Source organism: Anser brachyrhynchus (assembly GCF_964034855.1).
Source record: "Anser brachyrhynchus genome assembly, chromosome: 1".
Lineage (NCBI taxonomy): Eukaryota > Metazoa > Chordata > Aves > Anseriformes > Anatidae > Anser > Anser brachyrhynchus.
Window position 1 is genome coordinate 16,886,350 of NC_137694.1, and position 22,503 is coordinate 16,908,852.

At 41.1% G+C, this 22,503-nt stretch overlaps 1 protein-coding gene across 3 annotated transcripts in view; it reads left to right on the forward strand.

The window, feature by feature from the left end:
- GRAMD4 (GRAM domain containing 4) overlaps positions 1-22,503 on the forward strand; it is a 79,246-nt gene that overhangs the window by 44,500 nt on the left and 12,243 nt on the right. For all 3 annotated transcript variants that reach the window (XM_080602521.1, XM_080602523.1, XM_080602522.1), the window contains exons 4-14: positions 2,949-3,069; positions 10,999-11,060; positions 13,270-13,402; positions 13,899-13,924; positions 15,958-16,049; positions 17,342-17,433; positions 18,411-18,459; positions 19,298-19,369; positions 20,836-20,879; positions 20,990-21,099; positions 22,348-22,502. In XM_080602521.1, coding sequence (XP_080458647.1) covers positions 2,949-3,069; positions 10,999-11,060; positions 13,270-13,402; positions 13,899-13,924; positions 15,958-16,049; positions 17,342-17,433; positions 18,411-18,459; positions 19,298-19,369; positions 20,836-20,879; positions 20,990-21,099; positions 22,348-22,502 — 956 coding nt within the window. The remainder of the gene's footprint in view (positions 1-2,948; positions 3,070-10,998; positions 11,061-13,269; positions 13,403-13,898; positions 13,925-15,957; positions 16,050-17,341; positions 17,434-18,410; positions 18,460-19,297; positions 19,370-20,835; positions 20,880-20,989; positions 21,100-22,347; position 22,503) is intronic.

The following is a 22,503-nucleotide window of genomic DNA, read 5'->3' on the forward strand; positions in this document are numbered from 1 at the left end:
TTCCCTTTAATGGTTTGAGAAGATAACATCCCTTTTGGAACTTTGTGATACCATCGTGATAATTTGAATTGCAACAGATGTTTCCCCTCAGCTGCTGCATGCTCTCGTTACGCAACAAGGCAAGCTCTTGAAAGTGTAGGGCAGGCTAATCATAAACACAGTTTTCTTGTTGGAATTAAAATTGCTTGTAGACACGTAATTAGGAACAGCTCAGTGTGTAGGTGTGCCCTTATGTCCATGTGTGTCTGTTTATTTACAGGAGAGAATACCTGCTGCAACAGTCCACGCTTCCTTCTGTACCATGCCATAACATACTATGGTCTTGGAAATAAATTTCAGTTTTAGTTGTGTGGTGGTTTTACCTTGCTGGGCAGCTGAACTCCGCCACAATAGCTCTGTTACTCCTCTTCCTCAAAGGAAAAGGGGGAGAAAATACAACGATAAGGGCTCAAGGGCTGAGATAAGGACAGGGAGATCACTCAACAAGTCATCATCATGGGCAAACCAGACTTGGCATAGGGAGATTAATATAATTTATTGTCTATCACTAGCAGACTAGAACAGTGAGAAACTAAAAGCAAACTAAAAATTCCTTCCTTCCCTCCATCCACTTCAGTCTTCTGCTGAGTGGTGAAGGGGAACGGGGAATGGGGACTGCGGTCAGTCCCTAACACTTCATCTCCGTCACTCCTTCTCGGTCACTCCCTGCCCCTGCTCCACGTGGGCTCCCTCCCACAGGATGCCGTCCTGCCCGAACTGAGCCTGCGGGGGCTGCCCACAGGCAGCAGCTCTTCAAGAACTGCTCCCACACGGCTCCGTCCCACGGGGTCCATCCCCCAGGAGCAAACTGCTCCAGCACGGGTCCCCCACAGGCGGCAGCTCCCCCCAGACCCCCTGCTCCTGCGGGGGCTCCTCTCCACGGGCTGCAGCTCCGGCCCGGGGCCTGCTCCTGCGGGGGCTCTCCATGGGCCGCAGCCTCCTCCAGGCCACATCCACCTGCTCCACCGGGGGCTCCTCCACGGGCTGCAGCGTGGAGATCTGCTCCGTGTGGGACCCGTGGGCTGCAGGGGGACAGCCTGCTCCACCAGGGGCCTCTCCCTGCACAGGCCGCAGGGGAACTTGTGCTGCCTGCCTGGAGCACCTCCTGCCCTCCTGCCGCGCTCACCTTGGGGGCTGCAGGGCTGCTTCTCACTCCTCTCTCTCCCAGTTGCTGTTGTTCAGTGTTTTTCTTTCTTTCTTAAATCTGCTCTCCCAGAGGCCCAACCAGTGTCGGCCACTGTCTCAGCTCTGGCCAGTGGCAGGTCCCTTCTGGAGCCGGCTGGAGCTGGCTCTGATCTGACATGGGGCAGCTGCTGGGCTCTGCTCACAGAAGCCACCCCTGCAGCCCCCTGCTACCAAACCCATGCCATGTAAACCCAGTACAAATTGCTAGAGGATAAGGTGGCTTCTGTGTTCCAGCTCTCCTTTCTGGGGTCATTAACAAAGCATCAGTGATGAGATGATAGCAAACTCCTTTCAGTTTAATGGCATTCAACCTGTAGCCTCACAGTGTAACACATCACATCATGTTGTCCTCTCAATTCATCTGTCTTCTTCCCTCTCTTCTAATTCTGTGCTCTAAAGCCCTTAGTGCCGCAGGAATACAGATAATCTACCACCGCCTAGCTTGCACAGCAGATAAAATGATCTGAGATACTGCATAAGGGCCTCCTGTAGGGAGGGGATAGAGAATTTATCAGATCTTCTGAGTATTTGCAGTAGGATTTCTGACCTTCTCAAAACACATACTTATTGAAGAGAGAAAGATTCAAACATCAAAATCATCAGATTATTTAAGATTTACAAGAAAATGTATACAAAGAAACAGAAGAGGTTGCTGTAGGGTACAACATAATATACGAATCATGTAAAACTATGTAAAGTTTGAACCCGTGTGTCTCTGTTGATAGTACGATTAGCAAGTATTTTCTGTTGTTTTACTGCTTACTGTCAAAATTGAACTAAAAAAAAGAGCCCAGAGAACACAAAATAGAGTAATTTTGTCATCCAAAAGAAAAAAAAAAGGTAAAAAACAAAAGAGATTCCCAATCTTCTTTTTGTCATCTCTTGAATGCCCATCTGGGCAAAGTGATCACTGATAGCGAGCCTTTGTGTAGCTCTAGACTAAAATAAGGTCATGAACAAGAACGCTTCCAATGACAAAAAGCAAAGATAATTAGCTACAAAAAGCCTTATGCATAGTTGATACTGTGCTCATGAAAGGAAATGTCTGTGTGTATATATATATATGTATATGTATACACACACATATGTATGTTTATACATACATACATATATAAGTTACTCCTTGGAAGTTAGTAGGGCAGACTGTAACTTCGTAAAAAGACAGAAGTCTGAACTTAGCTCTCCATCTCATAACCCATTCTTAAAACTGTGATGTACTCAGTTTCTTAACGGGCCCATCTGACTTGGATAAAAATATAAGAGTGCCAGGAGTTGATGGATAGAGGGTTGCATAGCATCGTATGACTTTATGAGTGTATGTATATTTTTTTTCCTAGCCATAAATATTAGGGGTGTGGGGGAGACACAACATATTTAACAACAAACAACCTTTCCTGATGATTATTTCTTTGGGGAATGAAGGGTATGTGAAGTTATATTTAGATAAAGGTAGATTACACGGACTTACCATCTATAAAAGAAAACTTTAAAGTTGTTGTTTTTCTTGTTTTACCAATTCAAAATTAACATTTTGTACATGATACACCTGTGTGCTTTTTGCAAAGTCTTTCTAACTCTTGATTACCTTTTTTTTTTTTATGGTGGACATATTCACTGTAACACAAATGGAAAAAACAAGCAAACAAAGAAAAATACCTGATTTGTCATAATTAGGTTTTAATTTTCTTCAATATAACTGAATCTTCTTCTCCCCTAATTGATAGAGGAGGAACTCAGGAAGCTGAGAGAAGAAACAAACGCTGAAACATTAAGGCAAGAGCTGGAAAAGGAACGACAGAGGAGACTAGAACTAGAACAAAAAGTCAATGAAGTACTTAAAGCAAGGTAAGAGAAATGTCTTCACTCTATAACTAAAAGCCACTTGAGGTCTCAGACTCTCTTAATGAGGAGTTTTGATGAAAACATCCGTTTCCAGCCTGGGCTCTCTTAAAATAAATGAGTAGCTCTCACAGAGAGAAGCTGTCTGTGCTTTCATGTACATCTTGTACACACAAGTACTCCCATATTACTTGACCACACATACAGCCATAGCTACAGAGGTGTCCTGACAGCTGTCTGGTTGAGATATTCTTCATACCACTGTCTTTGATGCCCTTTCTCTTGGATCTTACCTACCTGGAGATATCAGTGCGCACTGTGTGCTGCTGAATGCCAGAGCCTGTGCCAGGACATTGCATATGCTTTGCCTCTTCAAACATTGTCATCTCCAGACTGCTCAGCCTGTATTACTCCTCTTCTAACAACAGCAAGGACATCTCAGTACCACACCACAGACCTAAATGTGTGGAAGTCACTGAAATTTGAGCCTTCCTTGCCACTGCATTGGCAAGCGGATATGTGCCTCCCCATAATCCAATAATCCCCCAAACCCTTCAGCTTTGAGGATATCCTCCGTGGTGCTGCTAAGCATCACGTTTGATGATGTCTCTCCTTGGTCTGCCTTACAGTACGGACTTTATATCTTAGAACCACAGCAGCTGCTTGGTGGCCTTGTTGGTCCAAACCCACTTGCATATGTAGTTGCCTGCATTATCTTCCTCAGCAGTAGCTGAGGTTACTTGGCTGAGCAGTAGGAGTTGTGGTTCAGCATCGACTACTGTCAACACTAAATAGTGCAGGCTGATTTAGTAATCATGTGCAGTAAACACTGTCAGTTATTTGGAGGTGATGAGCAAGACAAAAAAAAAGGTAAAACTTTTTGCTTGGATATGAGGTTTCTGAATGTTATATGAAGTCTTCCCAGCCTGCTGCCTACTTCTGTACTCATTCTGAGCATAAAAATGCTTTTCCTGGTTAGGTCAGCAGTCCATATCCCTTGGTATTCTCTTGCAAGGACATGGGAGCTGTCTATGGGGAACACGTGAGCCCACTTGCTTTCAGTGATCTATTTATCTCCTACTCCTCTAGCATCCATGAACACTGTGTGAGGGGTATTTGAAGGTATATCATTGCCTTTTTACTTGTGACTCTGTTTGCAGACCTGTTATCCATGAATTTGTTTAGTCCCCTTTTTAACATGCCAGTGCTGTCTACCACAGGAAGCTAAGGAGGTGATACGTTACAGAAGCTCACTGTTGATCACAAAAAAGCAATTGTATGTTTTTTTGTTTGTTTGTTTGTTTTTAAACGGATTTCCTAGTGGTTTCAAGACATACCTTAGAGTTACAGAATTGTGAGATTTGGCGAACAACTGTTCAGCATTCAGCTTATGTACCTCCTTTGGTCTCTTCTCTGCAGACTATAGAGTTCCAGCTTTTCTGGTGTCTTCTGAAGAGTACTCTATTCCTTTCATCGCTTTGGTTACCATTCTTTAACTCTTGTGTCTTAAGATGAAGAGACTGAGTTCACGTAGTATTCAAAGTGTGGGTTCACCAAGGCTTTATACAGCAGTTGAATTAGGCCCTCCCTCTTACTCTCAGAACCCAGGACAGTGTTAGACTTGTTTTGTCTGATGTATTTTGTCTGACTATATTGACAGTCTTCCAAAATTGCTGGTTCCGTGGAAGATTGGTCCATGTGCATACCTGACCTGAGCTGCTAAGTCGCATGCTTAGAAGGGGTTCTGCAAGGTCCTTACAGAGGAGTCTGTTCCCAAGCCAGGCTGCGATCTTGCACTTGGAAGGCGATCTGCATAGCTCTGTTTTCTGGGGATTTTTTTCTGACATTTTACAGTTGCTCTTAGAGCTGGAAAGCGTGAGTGCATTTTTGTCTCCTGTGCTGGTTGGCCTGGCTGCATACTCATGTAATTTCCAGTTTGTGTCTAGACTGATGTTCCTTTGTTTGAGTCGACTACTGGGGGCAGTGGAAGAGGAACAAACCTGGTCCTGTTCCCACGCTGAGAATATCTGCTTGCTCTGTAGCAGCAGTACAAAGCAATGACTGGTCCTTTCTTCTATTGGTGTATAAAACTGATGCTTCAGGACTCCTTCTTTTCTCTGATGTGCCCCCTTGAAGGTGTTTGAGATGCAAGTTCCACATGCTTGTAGTTGAGCACAGTACAGGTCACACTATCAACTCTGGCCTTTAGCCTTTCTCCTGAAAGCAGGTACACCTGGGTTCTAGGTCATACCCATCCCGGAAGGGGGAAAATGATCCCATCGTTGCTGAGAGTCCTGGAGAAGGATGAGGACTGCCAGCACTTCCTCTACAAGAAGGTACCCAAACCGCAGCCTGCTGAGTCCCTCTTTACAGGGAGTAATGAGGATGGTTCAAGGTCTGATATGGCCCACTGTGGCTTGTGAGTATGTGTGTTTTACAGAGAAAAGAGTTTGGTCTTTGTTTATCAAAATTTTAGGCTTTCTTTTAGCTCTTTCAGTGTTTCTTCTTCAAGTGTCACCATCTGTGTCCTGTTGGGTTGTAGATAACCATAATCAGAGCAAATCTCTTGCAGGTGTGCCACTATTAAACTAAGGTGGCATGACCTGTCCTCTCCAGTGCTGTGTTCCCATTTAGATATCCTAAGGATGACATGAGCCCTTTTAGCTCGAGTTGCACTTTCAGCCAATTATCCATTTTATCCAAGTCTTTTTCTGACTAGTCTTGCTAATATTCTAACCTTTTTTGGACAGGCAGGTGTATATATAACAAAAATAAATACATTCAAAGAGTTTCCCAGTTTATACTCAGAAGAAAACTCAGGTTGCCTAGGCTTCTTCATAAATTGTGCTCTGTTGTGTGAAATTCTTTATCACTGCTTTTTATCTGTTTTCACTTTGCTATAGGCATTTTAAAATAGTTCTGTTAGCACTACAGGCAAGGTGTTGGTTGACACAATCAAGCACGTAATAGGCCAAACTTATGTTTACTAGAAACTTAATTTTATTAAGCAGCTTGACCCCAGAAAGTCATTATCTGTATTGAAGTCAACAAAACCAAATTTGCCTTGTGTCTCAGGTATTTTTTCATATAATCTTTAAATAGATATGCATATAAAAATGTTTGCATGTATTCTGTTTTGCTTACAGCATTGAACTGCAAATGAAAAGCAAAGCATGTTGTAGTGTAAAAAATATTTTAATTGTTGCTTTATTCAGAAGTATTTGTGAACTAGATCAATACATGTAGCCATATAAATACATGCTGCAAAATGTTCTTCAGGGAGAAAACAATGAATTAACAGTGTAGATTGTTTATTTTGTGTGTGCAGAACATGGGCTTATTTCATTGAATTGCTTGCAGGGAGGAGTGGAAGAAAAGGATGCTTAGTGGGTTTGTTTGTCATGGTGTTCATTGTCTGTATGTCTGAGCATTCAAAAACGTGCCCTCAGTTAGAGTTTTCCATAGATGCTTTGGGACAGCCCAGCATTTGGTACAACAGCTGAAGTCGATGACATTTTGTTAGTGGAACAATGCATAAATAATTTGGAATAGTCTGTGTGAGTAATACTTGTTTAGTGTAAATTGTAGGCTGCTGCTGCCTTATTTTACAAATTGTGAGCCAGCTCCATTACACAGTTTGAAAAAAAAAAAACACTAAACAAAATGAAAAAAAGTATTGTAATAACACCTACCAACATGCTGTGGCTTGTACAAACCTTTTAGTAGTATCATTGTGAGCTATTTTTAAGGAAGAATAGACAGTGCTCCTGCACAAGCTGCTCTTTCTTCTGTACCACTTATTTTTGTTGACTCTTCCTGGCCCTTTGCTAAAAGGCATCATCTTCCACACACGCAATGCTTTGGGTATAGCTGACTTTGTCACTTGAGAAGATGCTTCAGATGGCAGTGGAGATTCCTCTGGAGCCTGGAGACATTCCCTGCTGGAAGGATACCTGTCCGGCTGGGACTCCGCACAGGTAGAAAGAAGCTGAGACATGGGTCAAAAGTTTGGCTGCTGTGCTGCACTGGGATTGCTAACATACTTGATTGCTGACAAACCCAGTTGGCTGAACTGTGTGTGTCTTTATTTTTAACTTAGCAGCCTGTCACCAAATCTACTTGTGAAGTACCTCCTGTCAAGAGTGTTTTGTTTTTTTTTTTTTTTTTAACCTCTGGCCACAAACATTTAGATCTTGTACAACTTTGGGCTGATGACATTTCTTCTGAAAGCCTGTCTTTTGTTTCTGACACTACAAATGTAGGACATTAGCCATGTAAAACGTGGAATATCTGTGAGGACAACAAAGGCTTCTGATGCGTTCGGTGTATTTTAATGGGAGGGAGATGGAAAACACATGAAAATATTTTAACTCAGTTTTGTGACAACTCCTCAGGTTAAGGAGCCACGTATACCTGAGTGAGTTGTGTTTAAACTAGGTTGTGAAAATACCTCCTTTATGTTTAATTTTTACATTTCTGAGGTTGGAATGTGCTCGTCCTGGAAGCATATATGCGTCCATGAGCAGTAACAGTTACACAGATAAAACAGACTTGACTGGCTTCCACAAAAACTGTCCAAAGAATGATGATGGGTTGCTTGTGAGCTCAGTACTTGGAGCTAGTCTGTAGGAAAATTGCTCTGAATATGGCTCAGAACAGCCCAATAGCTGTTGTGCAATGGGTCAGGTCTTCACGTAACTGTTGGAGAGACTCTTTTGTTTCACATACTGTTCAGCTCACAGCTGTAGTCAAGGCTAAAGATGCACAAACCCAAAATATTTAGTGAGGATAAATGGCCAGCAGTTCAGTGTCAAGGCTCTCTTAACTTTTGGACCTACAAAAATAACACTTTGGCACCATTCTAGATGTTTCTCTGGGGCAGCATTGAGTGGGAGCCTCACTGATGTGTGCTTGTCATTTTTGAACATTATACTTGTACCAGTCTTGAATAGCTCTAACAGTTTGAGCCAGCAGTGTGCCCTGGTGGCCAAGAAGGGATCCTGGCATGCGTTAAAAGGAGCGGGGACAGCAGGTCAGGGGAGGTGATCCCTCCCCTCTACTCTGCCCTGGTCAGGCCTCACCTGGAGTACTGTGTCCAGTTCTGGGCTCCCCAGCACAAAAAAAGGCAGGAATCTCCTGGAGACAGTCCAGCGCAGGGCCACAAAGATGATATGGGGCCTGGAGCATCTTCCCTATGAAGAAAGGTTGAGAGACCTGGGCCTGTTCAGCCTGGAGAAAAGAAGACTGAGAGGGGATCTCATCAATGTGTATAAATACCTGAGGTGTGGGAGACAGAGGGATTTGGCCAAACTCTTTTCAGTGGTTTGTGGGGACAGGACAAGGGGCAATGGCCACAAGATGGAGCCCAGGAAGTTCCTCACCAACATGTGAAAGAACTTCTTCACTGTGAGGGTGACGGAGCACTGGGACAGGCTGCCCAGGGAGGTTGTGGAGTCTCCTTCTCTGGAGATATTCAAGGCCTGTCTGGACGCCTACCTGGGCAGCCTGCTCTAGGGAACCTGCTTTGGCAGGGGGGTTGGACCCGATGATCTCTGGAGGTCCCTTCCAACCCCTACAGTTCTGTGATTCTGTGACTCTGGGGATGGTTTGTGTTTTCTAGCCTCCTAACTGATCTCTGGCATGAAGAGTGGTTCAGAAACTGTAGGAATGATAATTCGTGCCCTCTGTCAAAGGTCTTTCAGTAGTGGCTGATTTGACCTGGTTTTAGGATTGGGCCCAGTGGGTGTGCAAGCCTAAAGAATGAATTCTGAGCTTCCTGGACCAGATCTGTCTGAGGTGGCTAATTATAACCTGATTCACAGGTGCAGTAATGAGCTATCATTAACCTGATGATTCGTAAAGGTCAGGTTCTTCGTGGGGAAAGACTAACAGGCAGATGGCGGGTAAGACATTGCCAAAAAAAAAAAAAAGAAATGAACAGGATTAAAAAAAAACACCGCGAGTGGCCAAGGCCAAACCCTCACATGCCACTGAGGGAGCCCAGTAAGGTTGGTATTCAAGACTGCTTTTGGCTGAGATTTTTCTTGATTTTTTTCCAAGAAACGTAGGGAGTAATGACGCTGAGCTGCTTCTGAAAATATACCCCAGTGTGTGAAAGGAAGGCCCAGCCTGAAGGCTCCGACGGGTGGTGGCTGTGGGATCCCATCTTGGCTCTGTCACCAGAGCCGTTCAGGTGTGACATCCCCTCAGCGAGCTTGCACAACGGGAGCAGGCCGAGTAATTGCCTCCTGCCCGTGAATGACTACATCCTTTCTGCCAAAACGTGTCTTTAATGAGAGACGGTGGCAGTGACAGATTGTGACTAAAAATGTCCCACCTGTATGGTGTAACCGTTTGATGTGCTGGAAGGAGTGTGATCCAGGAAGACAAGCCGCTGCTGTATAACAGTCTGTGCAAAGTTGACAGCGGAGAAGCCCAAATGTAAATTTAGTTAGAAAAAAATAAACTGATAGAATTCAGGTGGCTTTTGAAAAGGTTTGAAGAGTTGCTGCAAATACAGAAGCAACATGGAAAAATCCTGCAGAGGAGTTGAAAACAGGTGAAAAGCAGAAGCCATTGAATTCGGCTACTCACCCTGATAGATGTCCAGTTATAGCTATAAATTAATAAATTATTTCTAAGTGCTCCTTTTAGAAATAAACTGGAATGTGGAAAGTTCATTAAATATTGGGAGTGCTAAGGGAGGAAGGGAGGCAATTAGTCCTGTGGTTTTTCCATCTTACTCGTTTGGAGTGCACGAATTCAGAATGGCCTTTTCCATATGCAGACAATACAGTGAGATCTTTTCCTCATGTACTTCTTGGAGGAACAGAGAGATACCTATAAATCCACTTATATATTCTGTAATCAGCCCAGTGCAGTGGGATCCCTCCTCCTGCTCTCCATTTGCTGACCTGCGTCCCACTTGGTTCCCTTCATGAGGACTGAAAGATGAAGGGAATATTTGAAAGCACCTACATGGTTTGCTAAATAAGTGATATTGAAATTACGCAACTAGCACATTTTTAAGTTCAGTTAGTAAACTTTTCCATCATACAACTGTGTCAAGTAAACCTTGCTGCAGCTGGTGTTATGTTGTCAAAGCTGCTGCTTCATTAGAGAAATCTTGCTGTAGCATATCTTCATGGATGGCTCAAGGCTTTTGGACTGATGCCTGAAGTGTTATCAAGCCACTTTAGCAGTTGGAGGCTATGGATATTGCAAATGTAATTTGAAGCCTTGCACATGTGCAGAATGGCCAAGGCATTCGTATTTTCCATGATCTACTTACTTGTAATAAATGAGAGTATTGTTCCTAACCTGTTTGAAAGATGTGACCAGTGGTGCCTGGTTCTTGCCATGTATTTTTATCACATTGTTGTCTCTGGTTTTCACACTGTTATTTAAATTTTGCATTTTTTAAAAGATATTTTTATCTTGGGTTGGTATCTTTGCACTTCAAGAGCTTACAACATAACATTTGAACATAATTCTTGACATCTGCTCTTCTCACTGCAAAGATGAGTGGTGTTGATTGCAGTAACAGTGGCAGAATTCAGGGTTCATGTATTAAACTGATTTTGTTCTAGCACTGTGGTTATCAACTTGCAATACGGAATCCCTTTTCATTTATTACTGTGGGAAAAGTCAGGACTCTGAAGAGTTTTCCTGGCAGGCATTGCAATGAATCTATGATGCAAAACCAGAAGTAATGCAAGAAAATTGATACTAAAATATTCAGTAGCTGGAAGATCAGACTGAGCTGTTGGTGACACAAAATGGCTAAAACGCACTTTGCCTTACATGATGGTCTTTCTCTGGATCCTAAGTGCAGTGTGCAGTGAATATTTTGAATCCTGCAATAAGGAGCAAACTTGGTTTTCTCTTAAAATTCTTAACTTGTAGCATTTCACATTGTTCCTGTTTTCTTTGTAGAGCTGAAGAGGTGCCTGCAACACAGCAAGCTGCAAAGCCACAGACACAAGCCAATGGAACAGGTAATCTCGGTCAAATCTGTATGAGCAGTTTGATGCAGTCAGATCTTTTTTTTCACCTCTTTCTTTTGAAGCTGTTCCAGAAAATCAAATGTTGCAGAAGAACTTCCTGGGTCCTGAAGCAGACTTCTGAAGAAGCCAAGTATGAAAGAGCATTTGAGCAGTTTCTTACCTCTGTATATGATTCTGCTTTTACTCTTTGTGGATGATTTTGTATGCCTGAGCAAGGAAACTATTTTATACTACAAGGCCTTCAGGAATGTAATGAACTGTTGTTGCCTGACTTTATTATTCTTGCACACCTAGCTGATCCTCAACTAATCAGAAAACAGCTGCAATACATAGGAAAGATGTCCTGTTTCATTCTCAACTGCAAAACCTCTTTTATGCCATTAATGGTAATACTTCTCTTTTCTAAAAGAAAAGACATTCTGTAGAGGGAATAAGCTTAAATGAATTACTAAATTTTTTAAGACCTCCACATTTCTCAAGCTGCTGCTCATTATAAATGGAATAGTATCTGAAAAAACTAAGGTAACAGACAGGTTCTCAATCTTTCAGAACACTTGAGTTTTCTTCCCACACCTCTTGATTAAGAGTACTGTGAGAAATCTCTCAATAATTTTCTCGGACAGGGTCTTCTGTGAAGCTAATTTATTTGCGATTGCAATGGCGGGCGTCTTGCAAGCAGGAGCACACAGCAAAAGTATATCATAACCTTATATTCCCTATTACCTGACACTTAATTCCTCCCCTGTTTCTTCATTGGTTGAGTACTACAGGTTCACAACCTACTTGACACTTTTACTATGCCATATATGTACAATTTTATTTGATGAATCTTTCATTTCTCCTTTCCCCCCTTTTTTTTTCCTTCTTCTCTTGTGACTAGAGGGCCTGTTCTTTTTGTTTTTACTGTTTTCGCACTGATCATCTTGTTTTTCTTAGCCATATTCCTTATTTTGGAACAGTGGGATCTTCCACTGTCCCCTTATCTGCTTAACATTCCCCATTGCTGTGACTGCACAACCACTTTTGAATATAAAAGGTTAGTGGAATTTTTTACTGCAAAACCACAACTTTGATTCTTACGGTACCAGTTAGACTTTTAAGTCTGTGGATTGAATGAAGTATTTAAAATTGTTTCTCATGTACTTCCGTAATGTCAGTACTGTCTTTTTTTGTGAACTACAGCTTGCCATTTTTATCTGTCATGCTGTATGCTCAAAATTTTGTTCTCAGTACTACCTCAAGTATTATTAGCATGTGAGAAGCTACTTCATGTTCTTTATTTCAAATGTAAGCTTTTTCTCAGCTGTGAACTGGCATTGAAGTCCTTGGTTTTCTTAGTTCACTGTCACACATTAATATATATTTTTATCCTGTTTTCCGAGGCCTGGTTGTTTTTTCTTACGCTTTTGTATGCTTTTTCTTACCCTTTCTGTATGCTTAGAAAGGGTAGTTCGGGCAGCCATAGTTGGCTGATCAGTCTTTCATGCCTCTGATTAATCATGTGTTAATTTTATGGAGTTCTGTGCTAAGTTAGGTCCTAGTTGTGACCCATCTCTTTCTTACACTGTGTTATTGACCGTCCTTTCCAAAGAACAGTCTGTCTGTTGCTGCTAGAAAGTGATTTTCCAAGTTAGAGGTAACACCAGATGTTTGGTTTGCTCTCCCCTGCACTGCTTTGCCGTGTTCCAGACTTCCACTGAAACTCTTTCCTCTCCAGTTAGCACGGCTGTAAGGTGATTGTCCTGTTCTCTGCTCAGGAGGGTTTTGCTTTACACTTACTTTTCTCTAGCAGCCCCTTCAGCACCATAGGAGTGCTGAGACTTAGGGCAGTCTTTTCTTTACAGGAACACAGGAAAACGTTTGTAGCATTTGCTAAAAAGTCGCACTTGTGTGGAGTGTTTAAGTAATTCTTGTACTTCTGTAATAAGATGCTCCCATGTGCTGTACTTACAGCAAAGCTCCTGCTGGAAGCAGGAATCACCTTTAGTTCATCTTTTATAAGTATGGTATAATCTCTCTTTCGGTGAAACGGCAGAAATAGATTGCATAGTGAATTTCCATGAAAAGTAGTAGTGAAGGACAGAAATGCTGTTACCAAAATAGCATAAATAGCTGTGAAACATAGCGTATGGGAACAGATGCAGGTTTTGTGTGATGTTTTCATGTAATATCCTGATACATAGTGCTTCTTTTTTTGTAGATAAGCGTAGTCATACAGTATGTTCAAGACTCCAAAAGTGGTTTTGTGACAAATTTGGGGAGTATGTTGAGGACTTCAGATTTCAGCCAGAGGAAAATACAGTGGAAACAGAGGAGCCACTTAGTGCTAGAAGGTAAATCTCTAACGTGATTGTAAGAAATTGTTGGCTTCTTTACAAGTCGCTGCTGCTTCTTTATTTTTTTTTTTCTTTTAAAAACACAACACAACCTTTTATGTGGTTTGAGCAAGTGTTTCTATAAAAAGTAATGAAACTGAAGATACTGAGCTATCTCAAATGGTTTGTCAATACCTTGGCTGAAACATGAAATTTGAAGTCTGTCTGTGGTCTAAGGTAGAATAGAAGGTATTATTTGGCAGATTCTGTCATGTACTTCTCAAAAAGTGTGGCCAAAGGCTTAGTTAGGCTGGAGAGCTTCTACATTTCAGTTTTTGGCTTGATAGTCTATACTACCCACTAGAAACACTTCACAGCAGGCAAGAATGAAGCTCTATGCACAAACATTTAAGTTATGACTGTGAGCAGTTTTTCAGAGACCAAATGTGTATCAACTGCATTTTAATATAACTCACCAGTAGGCTATTTAACAAGTTAATTTTATTTTTTTCAGGTTGACTGAAAATATGAGAAGATTAAGTAAGTACTTAAAAATATTTTATTTTCTGCAAGTAAAAGTAGTTCTTAGTAACCCTGTTGGGAGGACTGCTGCATGCAAAATCTGATGTTCAGAAATATTTCTGCCAGTCCATAAGCAGAAATGATTCTGAAATCCTGAATTATTGAGTACAAATCCTGAAATCCTGTATGTTTGGAGTACAAAGTAACTTAGAGGAGCAGTGGTAGGAACTTACCTTTAATCTTGAATTACAGAGTATCTCAGAACTAAAAACGCAGTGCTAATAAAAATGTGTAAACATGTAATGAGTGAGAACAGCCTATTTTTCCAGTGGCAAAAGTCACTGCCCATAAGCTACGCCTGAGCTGTGTGTAGTTTGCTTGCTAAGCTTTTAGCTCATGCTTTCAAAGGGGGAGGGGTTGGACCATGCAGACCCTGAGCGTCTTGCATTTCTTTCTCTTTGAGAGCTGATAACTTACTTTGGAAAGTGGAGGATGGGTGACTGCAGGTTAAACAAAGTAGTTTAACCTTCTGTGCAACAGAGAATAGCTATCCTGAAAAAAAAAAAAGGCTAATTTATGTCCTGAGGTTTTAAAGTATTGTAGGGAGGAGAAAAATACAGGTCTTTAATCTCTGTGTAATTTGAGTTTTGTTCTCCTCAGAATGAACACCAGTATTAGAATAATTTCCTTTGGGAGAACGCTTGTGACTTGTTCTCTGTGGTGGGTGGGCATTGCCTTTAGGAATAGCTTTAAAAAACAAACAGTGAGCTTAAGCTTTGAGTAGTTCTTAACTACCAGCAGGTGAGCCACAAAATCTACATCCCTGTTGTCCAAGAGTGCCTGACTGCCACCGAGACCTCTCAAGGGCCTTTCTGTCACCAGTGGCTCCAAGTGTTGACCTTCCCTGCAGGTTTGGTGTTGGTAGAGCAGAGCAGATGGGAAGAACTGCTGGAAGCAGTGCTTGAGTCAGTGGCCTCCTCTGGTGCCTTGAGCCGGCCCCTTCCACTTGCTTCATCCGCTGCTTTGTTTGTGTCACTGATGCTCAAGGAAGTCTCGCTGTTTAATCGCTTCCCATAGGGAATACATCAAGGCTAGCTGCATTTCAAGTCAAACAAACTAGGACAGCAAGTGGCAGGCTCTCTTGAGGAAAGCCTTTCAAAGTTGTAAGCTGTACTGCAAACAAGGGTGGGTACTACTAGGGCCCCCCCCGCAAGGGGAGTCTCCGCTCTTCTCAGCAGGAAAGGCAAAAATCAGCGTTTGCTAGTGGAGTAAGCAAAGGTCATCTTGCGAAAGCCCCTTCCTATTTTCCTGTGTTCCTAGCTAAGTAGTAAAAGGGGATATCGGAATAGAAAGTGTAAAGGACAAGTCTTTTTTAGGGAGCCCTTGCTGTTGCCAGCTGACTGTGTGCATCAGCATGTGGGAGCAACGCCTCTCCCTGCACAGATCTGTCACCCAGCAAGAGCAAAGGTCTGCAGAGGTGAGAGACAAACGCCCTCAGGCAGTGAGGCCCTCTGTCTCCTGGCTTAGTAAGCAGCAAAGTGCTAACAGTTTGACTGCAGCCAAGAGATACCTAGCCTGGTTTGGAGTTGGCTTTTTTGGAGTAGCAGTGAATTGCTCCTTGGTGACCTGGAGTCCAGTCAGGCTAATTTACCTTGCTTTACAGTAGGACAAGCTGACCTGTGCCGAGCTCTTTGGAGGTGGTATGAACAGAGCTCAGAACAGACTGCTGTTGGCATCCAAGTTAACTTTTGTAAAGATAATGCTATGCTTGATTTTATTTATTTATTTATTTGGTCTGTATTTAACAGTCTAGACATAGCCTTTGTCTTGAATAAGACACTTAAATTTTTGGAAATGTATTGCTCAACTAATTGTTCAGTTACGTTAATATGTCTCTTAAGTTTTCATTTTCCTTAATTTGGATAAGCCTTTTTACATTTACATGTCTTGAATATTCCTATTTTCTGATTTGATTGTTTACCATTTACAAGTGATTTAACACCATTGTCAGCTAATTCTAACAATTGTGCTTTTTTCTCCATTTTATTTAGAGAGAGGTGCCAAACCCGTTACTAATTTTGTGAAGAATCTTTCTGCCTTATCAGACTGGTATTCTATCTACACTTCTGCTATTGCCTTTATTGTAAGTTATTCAATTCCTCCAGGAGTAATAAGAACTTTTAAAATGTATTATCTACTGAAATTCATTGAAAATACCATATATGAGTAGGGGTGTGCTACAGTTCAAGTCAAATCAAACAGCGGAATTACATTTAACACAAAATACCATGTAGTTGATGCTTTAATTGTATTTCAAAGCCATTTCAATTGTGTATTCTGGTTTGTTTTGTAACTGTTAAAATAACAGAACAATCAGGGCATTGTTCTCATGTTCCTTGCTTCCTGTCTCCCTGTCCTATAAATTGATGGTTTCTTCTGCATCTGCAAAATCTCTCCTTTTCTAGAGCTGAAATGCTGATAGAGGCTATATTTGATAGGAAGGATCTTCACCAGCAGTGCTCTTTTCCATTGATTAGGATCATAGTTAGTGATGAGAGACAAAGTGTCTTGATTTGAGTATCGCTTAATGTGCCAACAGGAGGTCTGTGAGCTAAATTTAAGTATTCGCATGAACTAAATTTAAGTATTCCCACAGGGCTATGTAAGGAAGTTTGCATACTGCTGTGATATAACTATTCAGTGGAGTTTCAATTTGTTAATTTTTTTTTCTTCTACTTGTTAATTAAATGATCTAAATTCTTTTGGTCATGATATAGACACAATATTCAGATGTTAAAGAAAACTGTTAGCAGTAGTTTTAGTTAACTTTGTCAGGATGAGCCTCTTAATGAAAAGGTGTGTGACGTTTTCACCACCGTGATCCACCCCTGTAAGTTACAGAGCCTTATTGAATGCTGCTTTGCACCACACAGTCGAGAGAATATTGAGAAGGAGCCTGTCCCACCGTTGTTAAGTTGGTAAAGAGTTTGGGATTTAATTGACCTGAAGTAATGCAGTGAGTTTGTCCTGTTGCCCTGTAAGGGTACAATTGTCATAACTCCTGCTCTTCTACTGTGCCGTTACAACGGCTGCCTTAGATGAGGTTAGACCCTATCGTGTTCACGTGGCAGATTCACAGACTTGAAGGTTCATTCTTTTCTTCTGCACCATCATGTGATTGCAGCCTGGGAAATACTCAGTCTCTCAAGTGGCTGAGAACTATTTAAGTGTTATCTCTGGAGATTTGGTTCAATCTTACAGTTTTAACTTAACATTCATGAATGCAGGGCTGTTGTCAGTTGTGGGTTGGCTAAAATCCATTAATGTTCATGATCTGAGTTGCATGATTCTGTGGTACAGTGGGAAACAGTCTATGACTCACTGTACCCAAGTTTGTAATCCACATCTCTTTTTTTTCTTTTTCTGAATCTGCAGATTTACATGAATGCTGTATGGCATGGCTGGGCCATTCCTATGTTCTTATTTTTAGCAATTTTGAGGTTGTCCCTAAATTACCTCATAGCCAGGTATTTACTTAAATACTAGATCATTCTCTTGTAACACGTTGCTTGAAATCTGTTTTATTATTATTATTTATTATCGACTCATAACCTGTTATTTTTCCTAATGTTGTGAATTCAGCTTAACAAGGTAAAATTCAAACTGATTTCATTACTCAGTTCTATGATTTTTGTCTACACTAAGGAATTATCTTTATTTTCTGTGGCTTAGAATAATAAAATCATAGAATCATTAAGGTTGGAAAAGCCCTCCAAGATCATCTGGTCCAGCCACCCCCCTACCACCAATGTCACCCACTAAACCCTGCCCTAAGCACCACGTCCAACCTCTCCTTGAACACCTCCGGGGATGGTGACTCCACCACCTCCCTGGGCAACCCATCCCAATGCCTGACTGCTCTTTCTGAGAAGAAATGTCTCCTAATTTGACTTGGGTCATCATAAATGATGCTATGTGCTATCAGACAAATCCTTCAACACTTAAAATTTCTAAAATAAAACTATTCAACAGTATTCAGAGTATCATAAGGTCATAGAATGGCTTGGGTTGGAAGATACCTCGAGGATCATCTAGTTTCAACCCCTTTAGACCTTTTCGTGTGCATATTGTTAACTCATTTTCTGATTTCCTAATTGGCACTTACTATCTGACACTCCATTCTTTGAAAATTAATAGGAGCAAATAAACTCCTGAGTAAGTTGATACAATTCTGTTCACATAAAAAAAAATCCTCTGTGAATTGACCTGATTCTATGCAATATCTACCTAGCTAGTACCATTTAAAAATAATTTATATACATTTAAAGCTGTTTGTGGTTGAGTACTTGTGCTTTTGTTATGTGGTGGTTCATTTGATTTTTGTTTTCTTTTTAAACCGTAAGAGTTTATTGCAGAAAACTGCTTTTTAACCTCTTGCAAACAATCCATGTTGGCAGGTGGAGAAGAAATACTTGCTATCTTTAACTATTTCCGTAACTTCTAGGGGTTGGAGAATACAGTGGAGCATTGTGCCTGAAGTTTCTGAACCCGTGGTAAGTCTTTGATCAGTTTGTTCTGTATGTCTATGTTAAAAGCTGCACCTTCAAAACCTTCCCGTGTGTTTGTGTGGCTAGTTGAGGCAGGAACGAATAGTAAGGTGTATGTAAAGACACTACAACTTCTTTTTCTCTCTCTTGCAATTTAGAAATCTTTACTAACAGCACTCTTACATTTGAGTGCTTCACCATAACATATTCTGCACTTGAATCACATTTCTGCAATAAATGTTAATGTAGCAGCTTGGGACACGTTAGATCTTGTGGGATCTTCAAGAAGCCTTGCAGTCTCTTTCCTTAGCAACATTTTGGAGGTATTACTTATGTACCCTGCTATAAGCAGGGAGTTGGACTAGATGACCTACTGTGGTCCCTTCCAACCTGAATTATCATCTGGCCTTGCTTCCAGGATAATGTTGTTACTTTTAAAAGGCCAATACTCGATTATTTTAAAATAAATAAATAAGAGTTGTGAAGCTTCTATAAAAATGACATTTCTGTGCTAGGCCGGAAATAAGTCAGTTTAGGTCTATGGTGGAGACTGAAAGCCATTGTAACTGCATTGCTTCAAAGACTTGCTGTGTCTTTCGCAGTGTCATATTACTATATTTGCATATGTCACGGAGGAAAAGCATTCATAGCTAAAGATAACCATCAGTATGACATAATCAGTAGATTTAAAACAATGGGAGAAACTTGGTAGATTTAGAGATCGTTTAAAGTGAGACTATTGTTGCCAAGAATGTGGAGGGGTCACGTTCTCATGAGGAGTTCTGTAAAATACCAGTTTCATCTGAGTTGAAAATTAATTGAGTGTCTCTCTTTCTTGCCCAAGGAACCCCCGAAAGAGGACCTGACGGTATCTGAAAAGTTTCAGCTTGTTCTAGATGTGGCTCAGAAGGCTCAGGTACTGTGCTACTCTCACACCTCTCTTGCTGCTTCCCTAAAACAAGGAGGTTCATTCATTCTGAAGTGGTCAAAGCACTTCGTTACACAGTGTGTGAAAACAAACGCTTAAACAACACTTTTCTTGCATGCGGATCTTCACTTACAAGCAATAGGACATCAGCAAGAATGTAGATCAGGTGGTGAATCTTACCAGTATGCTGGAGCATGGATCCATATCACAAATTTGCTAGTGACAAACAAAACTGGTTTAAGAGACCATATTCCTTCAAGATTTAATCTGAAGGCTGCTGCTAATTTAGCTGTTAGTTCAACAGTTTACTGCATCTCTAGAATAGTCTGTTTCTTAGACACCACCACCCTGCCTGACCCTGAAATCTGCTATTTGCATGGCGAAGGGTGAGGGAAGGTTTTCTCCCAGCTAAGTCATTTTGATGAGCTACACGGGTAGCCCCGTGACTCGACCATCTAGTTGAACTGCAGCCTTGTGCCATGTCTAACAATGTGCTGCTGCTCAAGGTAGCTTACCTTTCTGTTGCCAACTGCGTAGGCTCCTCTCCTTCCTTCTGCTGGCTGTGGTACGTGCCTGACCCCTTGTTCATGGTGTCAGCATAGAATTAATCTGACAGAAAATGAAACCAAGCTCTTTGTCAAGTGGGGGGCATGTGACTGAGAGCGGGGAAGGAGCTTACTGTGGCAGTGAGCCATTGCTAGCCTCAGGCAGGAGTGTGGTGAGCCATCAGCGTGGTCTCTTGCTACAATGATGTCCCATTGGTAGCAGCAGAACCAATTTGTTGGTTCTTTTTGTCTGGGCAATAAGCGACCGTGCTTCTCCTATGTTTATATGACTACCTTCGGAAGTTTATTGGGAAGAGGAAATTTACAGGTGCTGTGACAGCAAGGATCAGTTAGAGAAGGTTGCTGAGTAACACTGTTAATACAGAGCAGTTGTCTGCAATGTAGGGATTATATGGAATCTAATAACTTCAAGAGGATATTATAAAAACCTCGTTGTGGTAGGTTTCAAAAAAAACTAATGGACCAACATTTCATGAAGTCAGTAACTGCTTCCTGAAATGTCAGTGCTCAGTGTTTCAACTGACTTTCCATTTTGTTACCAAATGACAGAAGCTTTTAACTTTCAAATTCTGACAACTTAATCTAAAAATTTTACAGTGATGTAAACACCTCGCAGTCATACCACTGAGGCTGAATAACTTCTTCCCTTCACTTCTAATAATCATGAGCTACAGAACAAGGTGTTAAACGAGATGGAAGTCATTGAATATTGCTGTTCTACGCTGTATTTATTCAACTACAAAGTACATAAATAGCTAAAAGTTATTACAAAAATCACTTCCAGGGATTGCTTGTTCTGTAAGATAACTCTGTTGATTTCTATTATGTGGACAAAACACCACCAAAATAACACGGGACTTGGATTTAATTCTCTTGCTTTTTATGCAGAACCTTTTTGGAAAGATGGCAGACATACTGGAAAAAATCAAAAAGTAAGTTATCTGACATGAGTCGTTTTACCCTCTTAAGACTTGACCGATGTCTGGAAAGCATGGTAATACAGTTTTGATTCTTTTTTCTTTCTTTGTTTGTGTGTTTTCAGCTTGTTCATGTGGGTCCAACCAGAAATAACACAGAAGCTCTACATTGCTCTATGGGCGGCTTTTATTGCATCCTGCTTTTTGCCCTACAGGATTATTGGTCTTGCAATGGGTAAACACAATAAATAATTGACCTATTAAAGTCTAGACTTAATGCTTTAAAATAGAGCATGGTCTTCAGAGGGAGAATTTTCGAGTATGAGAAAGAAAACCCTGCATTAATAAATAATGCAGTGTTTTAAAGTATCTTCATTGTGCTTGGCATCGTTTGTTGTGTTCATTTTGAAAACCACCTCTGAATACATAATATAATAGAAAAAGTAATGTATTTTCTCCTTGAAGTGGGAAAGTTTATGATGAGCTTTTAGCAGAGGTTTTCAGAGTGCCAGCTATAAGGCTTCCGGGAAGTCCTATATTTTGGTGGTTTTTTTGCTTTCTCTTCCTTGTAAATGAAATACATGGGACCACACAGAAGGCACAAGGATGGTAGGGCTGGAAAAAAGTGAAGAGGTTGGTAGGACTACTTGTAGAACTTGGAGGATAGGCTGGACAAAACAGACTACTGTGGGTAGAGTTGCAGATACTTCCACTTTCAGCTGGGAATTGGGAAAAGACAGCTCCCTCTACAGCACAGGACTCTTTTCTCTAAGGTATGAGGCCATGTCCTGTGAGCCAATAATTTTTTTATTTTTATTTTTTAACTCATTGAGGTAACGAGATGGTCAAACGAGTGTTACCTTCAGTGGCACTGAACTTCAAGCTTCAAATTTAAACATATACATAGATTTGCTTGATATAGCTATTGAATTATGAGTGTGAGGAATTATTTTCTTACCGTGACTCTTAGGAGATCTGAATTGTGTTCACTGAAGTTTTAAGACTATTTCAAACCCTTTTAATCTGGCAGAATGCAAGGAAATATCTTCCGTAAGATAAGGCGTACTGGACTGGAAGATACAGTTTAATGCAGTGCGTGAGAGCCCTCTGTTGCCATTTAAATTCTTGCAAGGAACTGCAGAGCATAATGCTCTGGCATGTTTCCTGTTTTGGAAGTATATTATGTTTTCAGAACGTTTCTGTTAATAAGCAATGTATGTTTGGATTATTTCAATGCTCTTCTGCATAGTAAGAAGCTTCGTGTTTATAAACTGGGGGAGAGAGGGATCTTGGGAGGGGATGAAAAGGAGTAGTTTCCTGCTTTTGTAAGAAGAATCCAAATAGAACAAAGAGAATGGTTTAGCACTGTGAATGAAGATACTTAAATAATTTGGTTTCCTTCATGAACTTTTTAAAACATGGTCAAAACTACGATGTTTTTAATGCCCTTACAACATACATACTATAGTGACCTTTTTTTCAGGACTCTATGCCGGAATCAAGTTTTTCCTTATTGATTTCATCTTCAAACGATGCCCCAGACTAAGAGCTAAGTATGATACTCCTTATATCATCTGGACAAGCCTCCCAACAGATCCACAGCTCAAAGAACGATCTAATGCTACAGTGTCGAGACGGG